General features: G+C 36.4%; 1 protein-coding gene across 7 annotated transcripts in view; it reads left to right on the top strand.

The window, feature by feature from the left end:
* Positions 1–13,815, top strand: part of LCORL (ligand dependent nuclear receptor corepressor like) — a 73,065-nt gene that overhangs the window by 14,898 nt on the left and 44,352 nt on the right. For all 7 annotated transcript variants that reach the window (XM_052682808.1, XM_052682803.1, XM_052682805.1 and 4 more), the window contains exon 2: positions 9,158–9,223. In XM_052682808.1, the coding sequence (XP_052538768.1) occupies positions 9,158–9,223 (66 nt within the window). The remainder of the gene's footprint in view (positions 1–9,157; positions 9,224–13,815) is intronic.

Genomic DNA, 13,815 nt, shown 5'->3' with positions numbered 1-13,815 from the left:
AAATTATCATAGAATCATAGAATGATTTGGGTTGGAAGAATCCTTTAAAACCATCTAGTTCCAACCCTCCTGCCTCTAGCAGGGACACCTCCCACTGGACCAGGTTGCTCAAAGCCCCATCCAGCCTGGCCTTGAATGCCTCCGGGGTGGGGGCATCCACAGCCTCACTGGCTGTTCCAGTGTCTCACTAGCCTCACCGTAAAGAATTTCTTCCTAATATCTGGTCTAAATCTACTCTTTTCCAGTTTGAAGTCATTTTCCCTCATCCTATCACTAGGTGCCCTTACAAAAACATACTTAAGTGTTCTCTGAAATGTCTGTCCTATGTCCTGCTGCAGGGCTGACTAGTTTAACGAGGTCCAACATGTGATGAGAGTGGAAAAAGAAATTACGATAGACAGCTCGGCCAGTTGGTGGTGCCCACATTCTGAGGTAGCTGGTGCGTCTTGCGCTGCCATTACTAGGTCCTGTATTTGATCACCTGTGTTCAAGGAGTGAAGCCTGGGATCATGGAAAGATTTTTCTGTTATGTGATAGAGAAATGTGTCACTGGTCACTATAAGCAGTAGCAGATCCGTGTTTTTTTCATTGGCTTGCAAATATGTAAAGTACAGATTGATCTTGATGTTCAGTGAGGTTCACACCAGTTCCAGACCTAAATGTCTCTGATTGACAGCTAGGATTACACCATTGTTACAAGAAATAAGAATTTTTAATGTAAACAAATGAAACTGTAGTTCCCTAAGAAGCAATTTTCTTTCCTTTCCCCAAATTTCCAAAGTGTTGCCCTTACGCTTTTCAAATTAGAAATAATGCTGAAAGTATCTTGTTGCTGCTTCAGAGATTAAATCTCCCTTTAATTTTGACGATATCTAGAAGCTGCAGTAAAAGGTGCCGTGGCCTCTGTACAGATCTACAGTGACACATTGTTATAGAAGAATTATGTACTTTGGAGTATTGAGGTGCTTCATTTTTCATTGAACCTCATTTTTTTAACAGTTTTTAATAAATACTTGAAAACTAGACCTGATCTCAAAATCAGTGTTAAATTTCTGTCTTTGCTTAAACTGCAAATCTGATTTTATTTATTTTCTATTGGCTGCCATACTTTTAAATAAAACTGTTGAACAATTGGGGAGGGGGGTGGGGAACGCTTCCGCTCTTTGTTTTGCTCCTGAGGTATTGCCAATGGCTGCCTCTAGCACTGCAGTTTTGCTCCCTCTTTGAGTTCTGATGAACTGCTTAATGACTTAACTTGCTCTTCAGATGCCTGTGTTCTTCTTGGAGACCACACTGTCACCTTTAGAAAGTTGTCCGTAGGAACTCAAAAGCAAGGATTTCTAGCTGAACTGAAGAGTAGCTTGTTAGAACTGAAGCTGTTCTGTACTTACGTTTCACGTCTCACTGACGAGTGTGTGCAGTGTATGGTTCACCTGATTTCTTTTCTCTGACAGCAGCTCTGTCCTCAACTACACTAATTTTTTGAGTCAAGATTTTCACTAGACAAATATCTTTTTAGCTTTGGTTCAGAATATGTATTGGAGTCTAAATAGAGGATTTCCTCCCTTTCACATTGGAATCTCTGGTATGTTGGTTCCTGTTTGCTCAGGGATCTGAATCCATACAGTAAAGAAAATGAACTTAAATGTTTTAAAACTTTCTATTTTGTAAGTGCTTTTTTTGAGCGCAGTAAGCAAAAACTGGGATTGAGCTGGACACAGTATTTTAAACCCATCCTACTGTGCCCTTGTGAAATCTGTCCTTAATATCTGCTGAGAATGTTTCCAAAAGGAAACGGAACTGCTTCTCACCTGAGAATGTGGCCAGCATTTTGTCAAATAGTGAGTTTACTAGATAGACGTTCTGCAGTGACCTTGCAAAGGGTGTGTGGAGGGGTGGAGGAATAACCTCTTTCAATTTTAAAAATCACTCGTTTTTGTTTCTGTAGTCATGATCTGGATCTGGGGTATTTTGCCAGCAGCCTAGTTCCATGTTTTTTCTTCCAATTTGTATAAATAGCAAAAATGGTGGTGTTTTTCCTTTTTTTAACTTGAAACCTCAATGGTTTTATAACCTGGTAGATTCTTTCCAAATTCTTGTTACAGCAGAATTAATCTTTTTTTTTTTTTTTTTTTTTTTTTTTTTTTTTAAGTAATGTCTATATGTGAAGAGTAAATATATGAACCTATCTGTAGCTTGGGAGGGTGGGAGCAGCTGCTGACCTCTAGAAGAAATTGACAGATGTTAATGTCAAATTTAAGTTACTCCCTTAAATTCCTTGCTTGCTTTTATAAAATATGAAAATAACTCTGTAGAATACTCTCCTTTATAACAAGTTGTAAGAGAACTGCTGCTGGTATCCTAATGAGGTAAAGATCACTAGGTGTAATAGAGAAAGAGATTAATAACTACTTGATGCTTTTCAAGAACTTAAATTGGTGCTACAAAAAACTCAAAATGCTTTCTGAATCAATCAGATGGTCTGATGTACAAGAGGAACTTGGTGATGGGTGATTAAGGAGCACACATTTTTAAGGGATTTAAGTTTTTCGTGCAATTAGATTATTTTTTTCTGACGTTTAGAAACAGAAGACTATTCCTTTATTTGGAGACAAGCATACCAACAAAATCCAGACTTAATTAGGTAACCATTTTTCTGAGAAACCAGCACAGCACATTATCCAGTATGTTGGAACATGAAGTGCAAGCAGCACCTGTAAAATGCAGGCATTTGCTTAGAAAGCTGTAACTTGATACAACTAGAAATAAAAAGATGAGTGAATATGAGCTCTAAGCCCCTTGCTTATCAAAAAGATAACTTGTAAGAAAGGCAGATGACTTCTTCGCCATTAAGTAAGCCAAAACAGTATTTATTTCTATTCTTGCACCTGTATTTTTAAGTATTGAAGATAGAACTTGTAGAGAACCAGAAATGAGTCATTCAGAGACCAAGGAAGTTGGTGCTCTGTCTGCCTGGAGTACTTTTCAAAAGCAAACAAAAATTCTAATTCCTGACAAGACTAAAGATGCAGATTCTGCCTCTGTTTAAACTTGATTAAATCAATGATACGTTATTAATGCAAACCACAACACGTCATTCAGATACACCTCCGAATTCTACGCAGTTGTGAAACTGCACAGTGGGGAGTATAACAAGTATAACTGCAATTTGATGCTGCAGCTAATGTATTAATAACCAGGAGGGATCACTTACAGCTAAGCAAAGAAACAAATTGCAAAGGGAAAAATGTTGGATCTGATAGTAGAAAAACCAAGCTTCACGTTTTCAATTGCAGAAATATTTCTATGCAGATTTTGTTTTATTATTATTGATAGTAACATCAGCATTGACTAGTGAAAGTTTTTGCGTGAACTGTATGGCACGGTACTATACAAACCATGGAGTTACTGCTATTGACGTAAAAGTGTGTGGGAGAAAGAAGGCTAAGCAGTTCAGGAGGTTATTGGGTCACACAGTAGGCTGGAGTACGCAGGGCCTGTCTTTTCATCCTTACATGTCCATAATTTCTTCCCAGTGTGGTTCTGGTTTCTGAGACTCCTCGTGCAGTCATCATAGATGAAGAAACACCTTCTCAAAACAAGAGATTTGTTGTACAACTTCCACATGGGAACAGAACTTTCATGAAAGCAATATTCCCAGACTCGAAGATAATTCAGAAGCAGGAATCTTATGTTAAACTGGCTTGATTACAACTAGGTGTAATAATACTGCTGTTACATACTAAACAATGAGAAGGAAGTTTCTTTTCAATGCTGTCTGGTGGTATTGTACACTTTGTGCAATCTCATTAAATGTAATCCTATTCTTTGGATTTTCCCAATTACACTTTAAAGATCATTTGTTCATTTTTAGTCCCCTAGCGGTTAAAAAAAAAAGTGGTTATTTAAAATCAGTTTTAAATGAATCTTAATGTATTTTTCTTTTAAAAGCAGCATTACTGTATGAAACCCCATGCTGTGTAGAAAGTGCATTTGTTTTTCCTTTACGTTTTCCTTTGGTTACCTTAGAATATTAAATAAAAGAGCTCAGAGTTATCTACAGCAACATTCCTTGTCTGAAACATGTTATTTAACAGCATATTTCTTCTTAAACTGTAAGAGAGGTGAGGTATGATTTATTTATTTATTTTAACTAAGAAGCCAAATAAAGTAGGAATTTGGATTTTAGTAAAACCATACTTCAGTTGTGATTCCTAGTTTTGTAAGCCACTAAGTGGAGGAAGGTGGAAGCTGGGTCATAGTTTTTAGATGCATTAAAGTTATGAAGATAACAAAGCAAATAGAATTGTATATTGCAAGGTGGGTTAACAAAAGTGTGTTTTAAAGAAACTTGAGATCCTGTGGTGTCTCCAGAGGCTGTAGTGCTCGAAGCTGAAAGTCTTGTTTCATTGTAGTAAATGAAAACATGCATGAATGCTCCTGTCCTTCAAATCAGTGTGCAGCAATCTTGTCCATTCTGTACCTAAATGAGAATGTGTTGGAGAAGAAGGGAATAGGCAGAATTTAAATGCATCCAGCATTTTCTAAATGCATAGTTAGGAAACAACTAACAACTAAATTGCCTCTTCCAATAAGTAACTCTTCAACATTAAGGTGAAAAATGGAGTAGTACACATGAATCAGATGAGCAAAACTGTTCAATATATCTCTCTTGAGTTTAATTTTTTTCTAAGAAATTGATGTTCATCTATGATTACTACTATGTATCCAGAGATAAGAGTTAAATAGCCCTTGGGTGGGAAGGATATCAAAAGTGAATGTATTTAGAAATATTTTCGCTGAAGGCTTATCAGTTCATTTATTTAGATTTTCCTAAACTTGAAAAAGCTGCAGCAGACTGGGGAGGTTGGGGGATAGTGGGGAGGGAAACAAATATCAGGGAAGGGTTTGTCTGATAACTTAATGTAAGACAATCTATGTGGGTATAACTTGAATTATAGGTGTTTCCTTTACTGCTCCCTTTCCTCCTCTATGGCTACAGTGGTGTAGCTAGTTACATGGGTTACTGGTGACTGTTAAAAATGACTGTAGACAAACACTTCAATAAACCTTGCTTGGCCTGTAGGTTGCCTAGGCCTTGTGAGACTCTTTGTTGAGGTTTAGTGTTTACGTCTGCTAGCATGAAGGAGGAGAGCAAGGAAAAAGGCGGAAATTTTTTACTAAAACTTAATCTGTTGTTGTTGTTCAAATATCTCAAAGTTATCTTCATCACTATCACCACCCCCAAAAAGCCACCCTTGCAGCTGAAGACATAGATTTAAATTACTGCCAAAGCAGAAACATACAAATGGAAAGAAAAAGGGGGGAAAAAAAAAAGACTTGTGAGGAAATGAGTGTCAAGGATGAAAAGGATGAATGGAAATATCTGCTGTTATAAAATGGAATCTGTCTTGAAAAGAACAGATCAAAATACTGGAGTTAATATGATAATAAGCAAGAGTAGGGCAATCCAGAAATGAGTTTGATGTGGAAAATACCAAATCTATCAGAAACATTTTAATATAGTAAAGTATCCTGTGCACATACTGCTGTTCTCTCGCAGCTGTGTAGTAATTATCTTTCCAACTTCAGACCTGCCAAGTGGTGTGTTTGAAAATGGTACTCAAATGTCAGCTTCATTTTATCACATGTAGTCTTCTTGGATGTTCTCCTGATCTTAGACTGAGTCATTCAAATACATTTGTTGAAAATGTGCTTCCAGTCTCAGTTGTGAGATGCTATTCATGGTGTCCTTGCTTCTGGCACTTCATGCTGTTTGGTGCTTTTACCCTCTCTGCCATTCTTCTGCTTTCTGGAAGCCCTCTTTATCAGGCAAGCCTGTTGGCAGTGATGATTTCATTTACCAAATGAATTCTTTCTTTCTCAGAGACAATCTTACTGCCGTGAAAGCTGAAGTCCTGCCTGCAGCGAGATGGTTGTGTGCTTATTTGCTGGAAGTTTCTCCTGTCAAAGCCTTTAGCCTTGGTCAACACCAGGGCTCCAGTGTACTTCACTATTGTACCAGAACCCCTGCAGTTAACTATGATCTGAAGATCTCCCTTGACACCACCATGGGTGGTTGTGTAGACGAGCAGTAGGTAATATTGCAGTAGTCAAGTGAACTGGAAAATCTTCCAGCAACATCCTTAGGTCTGGGCTCTGGGCAAGCAGCACACCTTCAGAGATGACACGTCTGTATGCATGTGGAAGTCTTCATCCCACTTACAAAGAGGTCTGCAACCACAACCAGCCACTGCTTCCTTTTAGTGGCATTGGTAGTGGACATGTGGACTGGGCTTAGATGCTAAACCTAGCAGCACTTGTTCCTCATCTCTGGGCCTTTTCAGCACCTCTATCTGTTGCTTCAACTCACAGTTTAAGCCTGCTTTGTCTTGGAAGACCTTATCCTAGCAGGAATGCAGCAGATTTGGTAGAAGGTGATCATAAGCAGAGTGGGGGGGAACTGCTTGAAAAGGAAGTTGGCAACTTTGTTTAGGAAAGTAAACTATGAAAATGTTCTTCCATGAGAAGATAGAATTAAATTGGCATAATCAAGCATTGCAAAATAATAAAGATCTGTGCTTCTCTTCAGTTTGGAGTCGAATAGTGTCTATGATAAATTAGCACTATGTGCATAAGGCAGTTTGAAGTTAGGAAAGCAACCAGCCACCAAGAGATGCTTGTGAAAACACCTGTAAAATGAACATGGAACAGCTTTTTTATTTTTGAGTATTTGGTGAGATGCAGGTGTGTGAGCAAAGTGTATCTCTGACTACTGTCTGCAGGCCCTTCAGGCTTTTGAAGACTGCTAAAGCAGCTGCTTTCACTTCCAATGAAAGTTTTATTGAAAATCGTGATGTCAAATGATTGCACTTTATAAAATGGTCCTGGCAGATATTCAGCAGCAGCTGTATGAGAAGCCAAAATGTTTTTGTTTTTTCTGTTTAGGCTAAATTGAAATTTTGAGAAATAGGAACCTGAACAAGCTCAAGAAGTGAGCCTATGTCAACCTAATGAGTCCAACAAGGCCAAGTGCATGTGTTGAGTTTTAGTAAAGGTAGTCCCAGATATGTAAACAGACTGGGAAAGGAACTCCCTTAAATCCTCCTGAATCCTTCAGGCAGCTGAGAACTGCCTGAAGTAGGAGTGGAATATATCTTTTCTGGGAGAATTTGGGAATAAGGCCAGGAAAAGACTATGTTGTGAGGTTTGTGGATGATATCAGTCTGTGTGGTTTGGTTACGCAGCTGAGAGATGGGATGCCATCCAGAATGACCTAGACAGGCTTAAACATCAGAGCTTGGGAGAACCTGGTGAGATTCAGCAAAGCCACAAACAAGGTCTCGCATCTGGGTTGTGGCAACCCCCACTGTCAGTACAAGATGGGAGATGAAATGGTAGAGCACAGCCTTGCAAAAAGGACCTGGAGTACTGGTGGATGGCAAGCTGGACACGTATCAGCAATGTGCCCTTGCAGCCCAGAAAGCCAACCGTATCCTGGGCTGCATTGAAAGAAATGTGGCCAGCAGGGCAAGGGAGGTGATCCTGCCCATCTGCTCTGTGCTGGTGAGGACTCACCTGGAGTACTGCATCCAGATGTGGAGTCCTCAGTACAGGAGACTATAAACAGCCTCCTTGTAAGGCATGTTCTCCAAGCTCTAGAATGATTTGAATTTATATTACACTGAATCACTGATTCAGTGGATAATATTTCAGTAAAATTCCAGCATTCATTTGGGCCTTGGAATTTTGCTTTCTAATTCTTGGAGACTATATTAATAAAAAAAAAAAAAAAAATTGAGAAATTGCAAAAAAAAAAAAAAAAAAAAAAAAAAAGACATCTAAGATAGAAATAAACACTTATATCTTAAATCATGGGATTATTGAAAGTATAGTTGCATTCAGTTGAATTTAATAATATATAATTCATGTATGAAAACATGGAGTTATGCAAAGTCTGAAAGGTACCCTTGAATGCAAGTGTGACCTTTCTGACTGAGCAGCTCCTGTGTGTTAAGCAAAATTCTCTCATTTATGTTAGAGTTTTAATATATTATTTAAGACTACTAAAGGTACAGTGGATATTTATTCCTCCTCTGTTACCAAATACAACACTCCTCACACCAACACGCATACAGTCTAAAGCAGTGTAAATATTGCTGGTGATAGAGGGCATCACAAATGTTGAGCAGACTTATAATAAAGTCTGTCAGTTCTCTGCTGACAGGCAGTTTTTTCTCAGGGATATCTCTTTTTGTAGTAGGGTGATAAAATACTCTTGTAAAGTGCTAGAATGTAGCTCCATCTTTGATATGGGCAGCTGCCAAGTCCCAAGTATGGAGAACATGAACCTTCAAATGCTGCTTTGAATTATCCTCTTAGCTGAAAATAGGCTTATTATATAGAAGTCTATAGAAGAGGAGGCACTTGAAAACTGTTTACGTTTTGAATTATACTTACGTTGATAATGAGATACAATTTTTCACTGTATTTCATCAGTTGTCCTGTTTTGTTGTGTGTGGGATGGCTTTTTTGTTTGTTAGTTGATTTGCTCCTCTCCACTGCTGCAGGATGTGATTTTACAAAGTACCTAGAACAGAATAGCTGGTCAATCTGGAAAATAATTGGATTTATCTAATCCTCAATTTTAAAAGGTTTTTGTACAGATACTTAGAACTGCAGAGAACTTCTGTAACATCAGAAGCAGAAGTTTTTAAATACATTTTTAGGAATACTGGCCTTCTGAGATAGTGTCATATTAGTGAGTCTAAGCAAGATGTTTCTAATTTTTGCAGTCCTATCCCTTCCTGCTCTGTTCTTCCAATTTCTAATTCACAGTGTTAGAAAGGCTTCACTTGTGTAGAGCTATGAGGTTAATCTTCCCACCTTTAAGATTCTGTGGCAGTTATTTTAAGTCTAATGAGGTTGTTGGGGCATGGCTTAATAGGCTGACTGTGTGCAGATGGCAGTTGCCTTGTCTTGTGTTTATCTTCTAATCCTGTTGAACAGTCCTTTAGCAGCAGGAATATTTATATGATAAATTTAACAATTTTTGAAATTGCTTGTGGGATTTGAGAGTATTTGATGTTAGTTTTCTCAAATTTGCTTTCCTTTTAAAATAAACATTTAATTCACTGTTCTAAATGTTTGTTTCCAGGTTTTGAAAGTATTTTAGAAGGGCTTTATGGACCAAGGCTACGAAGAGACCTCAGTTTATTTGAAGGTAAATGGGCCAACTTTTAGTTCAATGATCTTTATTTGCAAGTTTTTCTTTTAGCTAGAAGTACTCTAAAATATGTATTTCTTTAACAAAAAAAAAAAAAAAGCAGGAAATCTCCAGTTGTTTTTCTTTCTAATGTATTTTTCTTCACGTTCATGTCAGTACTGTGCAGAGGCAAAACCCAAAAGTACTTGGGTTGTATATGCAGTGAAATTTTGGATTAGTAAAGCTTTCCAGAGTAGCTCTCATGAGCGTTTTACTTTTCTGGAATATTTCATCTCTGGTTTCATTCTCTGGACGTCTTTTAGACCAGCTTCTCTACAGACTTCTCTACTAACATTAATTGGAAAAGGGAAGATTATGAACGCTAATTTGTTTTTTCTATTACTCAAATTTTAATATTTATTAAAATTAATATATATATAATAATATATATATATATATATATATTTTTTTCCCTTTCTTGTGCAATATCTGTCCTTATTTCATGTGAGTTTGGAGTGTTAATAACATCTAGGTGTTTAGCTAAGTATTTAATCAGTTTTTAACAAAAGCCAAGGATGAGAATCTAGCACTAAATAGCCTTGAAATTTTGAAATAAATGTTTTGTTGAAATAATTTCCATAGTTTTTAAAAAAAGCTTCTTTCTTATAAGCTTTCAAAATGTTCAATTTAATTTCTGATAGTTTTATTGTTTGGTAATGTAATTTATGAAGTTTATACTTTATGTGCTGGTAGCACATGAGGTGGAGAGTTACATACTGTGTATGTTTGCTTAGAGCAGGTTTGGAACAGTTGCTTTAACATGGCTCTGGTTTTGTTGTCTCTGTATTGCATAAGTTCCTTGGCCTGTATCATATGCGCAATATTTTCAAGGAAGGGGAAGAACTTCAAAACATTATTTCACTGCTATTTTAAGATTAATTTTCTGTCATTTATAAAGTTAAGCATGCCTCTAGTTAGACTCTGAAAAACACATGTGTAGAATTGGACTAAAGCTTATTTTCTGGATTAGTATTTCCATCTAGTGTGTTTAAAAACAAGCATGTTACTCTGGAAAGTGAAGAGGGCAGTGTTAATCTTAGTGTACAGTATTTTTGGTTTGGTTCTAATTCTAATGTGTTGTTATGTGGTAGGCTTCATATTGATCAGTTATTAAAGTTTTATTTTCTTGCGTTAAAAGGTTTATAGTTTGAAAGAAAATTCAGGGTATTCTTGGGGTTTTGCATAAGAAGACAAAGCACTGACCAGGACATAGTGTTACAGCTAGAAGAGCCCAATAGTCAACTGTAAAGTGTTAAGTTACTGCTTTAGAGTTGCTTCATGTCCGTTGCTTCACTTCTTATGGGAAATACTTATTAACCTCGTGTTGTTGAAGATTTCTTGTGACCTTCCATTTAAGGTGATCTGTGGTGTCCATTGTTTACAGAGGATCTTTGACTTACTAGTTTTTTTTTTTCGTCCTGCAGATAAAGTTCATGTTAATCTAAAATGTAATCTGTTGAAAGTTATTCCCCATTCCCCAGCCCACCGCATTTGCCAGTAATATTTCCGTTTTTTGTTTTTTTTGGACAGTTAAAGCTTTTTCCTATATGTCTGACACACCTGTAAAGCTGTTTTCAGTTCTGAAGCAACTGCAGAAGACATAGATGATTATAGAGTGCCCTCCTTACCTTATTCCTTTTTATTCATTTTTTTATATGTATAGATACTATAACCAAAAGAGTCCGAAAGAGATTGCTGTGCTCCTTAAATGTGGTAGACATTGACCTTATAGGATGCAGGTCTGTTTCTAAATTGTCATCAGAACTGTGTTGTAAAGTCTAATGCAGCAGTTTTGTGTAAGATTGACAATAGATCTTCCTTGACAATAGATCTTCCCTTTCAGTATACAGATACAGATTTTCTGTTTTAACTATAAAGAAACTGAGACAAACTGGATTTGCCTTATTTTAAAAATATGACTGGTATAAAGAACAAAATGCACATTTTTAGGCTCAACAACATTCCGAAGTCACTATGTCCTATAAGTTGTCTATTTTGTTTGTCATGAGTGCTGTACCAGTACTATGTATACGCAGCATTATGCCTCTCTACCAGGAAGGTATGTTTCTTTGAGTGGAGATCAAGAAATCAGATATCTTACTAACCTGAAAATATGCGAGGATCTGCTGAAATAAATTACCATGACAATTTTCAGATGTAGATTTTAGTTTTACTGGTTTATTTTTCTTGCTTTTCAAGGAAAATACCTTGTAAACCTTAGAAATTATTTTACTAAATATCCAGGTTAATTAAGTAGCCATTCATGATAACAGATAGCTACCTGAAGAGGGAAGGATTTTCATCATTATCCTAAAATTCTTTCACATTATATGTGTAGGACTTGTATTTGCATGAATAATTATCATCACCTTCATTACTCATCATCTTTTTCTTTTTTTTCTCCTCTTATCTGCTTTAATAGCTTGTCTTCTAGTTGCAAAACTGTCCAGTGCATATCTTGGTATTAGGTCTTCCTAATTGTTTGCTTACACCCATGTTCTGCTAAATAGATTCACATGTAATTTGTTACTCTTTACATTCTATATATGGATATTGAGCTGAAATGTTAGCTTTTCTTCTGTTATGTGTGTGTTTCTTATTTTGGGTTTGTGTTCTGAGATTTTGGATGAGATTTGGAAGGAGAGGATTCTGTTATAGACAGAGAGAACGCATTATTGTGCAGTGTGAAAAAGCAGCTCTCAAAAAAAAAAAAAAGACCAATAATTTTGAGGGTGTACTGTATTATTTTTTTTTTTCCCCTTCAATTCCTGAATATTTATTCATAGTGGAAGTAAAGCACTGAAAACTTACGTTAGAAGCATGAATCTTTAGTTGTAGTCAGGGCTTCATGATATAAAGTAGTAACACAATCAGCACCTCGGTTATTTAATGTACTTACTAAGGAAAAAATAGCACTTTTTTTTTTTTTTTTAAAAAAGGATTTGTTTGCAATTGTGACAGCTGTAATAATTGTGACACTAATGCAAAAAATATGGAAAATGCAAAATTGTTTTTATATACTCTTTTCAGACTTAGTAGACAATTTAATATTTAAGAGGTAAATATGAAAGCTGTTTTAGTACTACACATCTGTTAATTTGCTTAATTCAATGTGACTGAGGAAAAAAATTTGAGAGAAACCAAGATTTAAATGACTTAATTGAAAATAGGTGATAGTTTTGTCAAAGATCAATATTTTATTGAAGAAAGGAAATAGATTTAGCGGCTTTGAACGAAATGGCATTGGTTTGAAGTAGTAATCTGAACCATGCTTAGCATTAAAATGCTCTTTGCAGCTTTTGCTCAAGGGCTGGCTAGTTTTCTAGGTTGTTGCCAAGTCTTTATTGGCTGACACCAAGCAGCATAAAGAAAGATCAACCTTATTCTCTCCCCCAAAGTTGTATGTAGCCAAAAGGCTATCTGTGCCTCTGGTCTTTCTAAGAGTATGATTGTCTATCTGTAGTTAAAAACTAGTACTGACATCAGTATGTTTTCTCCCATGACCTAAGACAGTCATATGCCTGGCATTTGATGTATCGACAAACACCGCAGCAGTTGCCTATGTTTGCCTTTTTTTCTCTCAGAAAAGCGCTGGTCTGAGATGAGGAGTAAGGCATTTCTGAAGGTATCTTTCAAAAGCCACTTGTGAGATGTGAAATCAAGTTGAGCCTACATTGTTACTGGTGTATCATTAACAACAGCCTATGTGTAAAGAAAAACATTAGTTGGTTCTTTTTTTTAATTTCCTGCGCCAGAAGAGAAATATGAATGCACGCATTGCTGTGCAACTGCTGAAAAACTCTGCACGAAGATGAAGCTCTGAAGGAAGATGTCTAGGAGGACAGTTTGAAATATTTTTGTTACTGCAAAGAGCCTCTTTCTTCCCTTTATTTCTCATGTTATTTTTTTCTAAAATATGACTTGAGTGTTTGAGACAATCTCTGACAGATCCTTTAGCCTTTGTCTTTTCATCAGTACTGTGGTTTTTAACCACTCTTTTAAAAAGTTATAACAATTGTTCTTATCTTTTTACTCGATTTCAAAGTACTTGTATTACAGAAGTTCAGAATTGATCCATTACCTATATATTTTTGAGTTCTTATTCTCTTGGCATTTTTCTTTAACTCACTGGGTTCCTGATACATTACATTAACATAAGATAGTCTTTTTTGCATAAATTTAGTGTCATGCAGAGCTGATGCTTCTCACGTCTTGCCTGTTTGCTGACGCACTGGGATTGCTCTCCAATTGGACTTTTAATAGTGGAACTTGAAAATTTCTAGTCCAAAGAATTTCTCTGATAACTATAAAATTTGTCCTGGAGTTACACTCACAATCTCAACATTCATAAGTAGTCCTATTGTGGATGCAGGGAGAACTATGAAAACATGTATTTGTTAATGAAAGTGTAGTGTGCATCAGTTTTTTATAAGCAGACATGCTGAATGAATAGCTAGCTGTACCAGTCAGGAGTGTTGAGATTAACATTGTTCTTACTGTACAGTCAGGAAAATCCTGTCTTTTTTTTTTATGATCAATTCTTTCTCCAA

Source organism: Tympanuchus pallidicinctus, unplaced genomic scaffold (assembly GCF_026119805.1).
Source record: "Tympanuchus pallidicinctus isolate F22 unplaced genomic scaffold, pur_lepc_1.0 scaffold2, whole genome shotgun sequence".
Taxonomy (NCBI): Eukaryota; Metazoa; Chordata; class Aves; order Galliformes; family Phasianidae; genus Tympanuchus; species Tympanuchus pallidicinctus.
The sequence above is the reverse complement of the archived record's forward strand: the minus strand, read 5'-3'. Positions and strand labels throughout refer to the sequence as shown.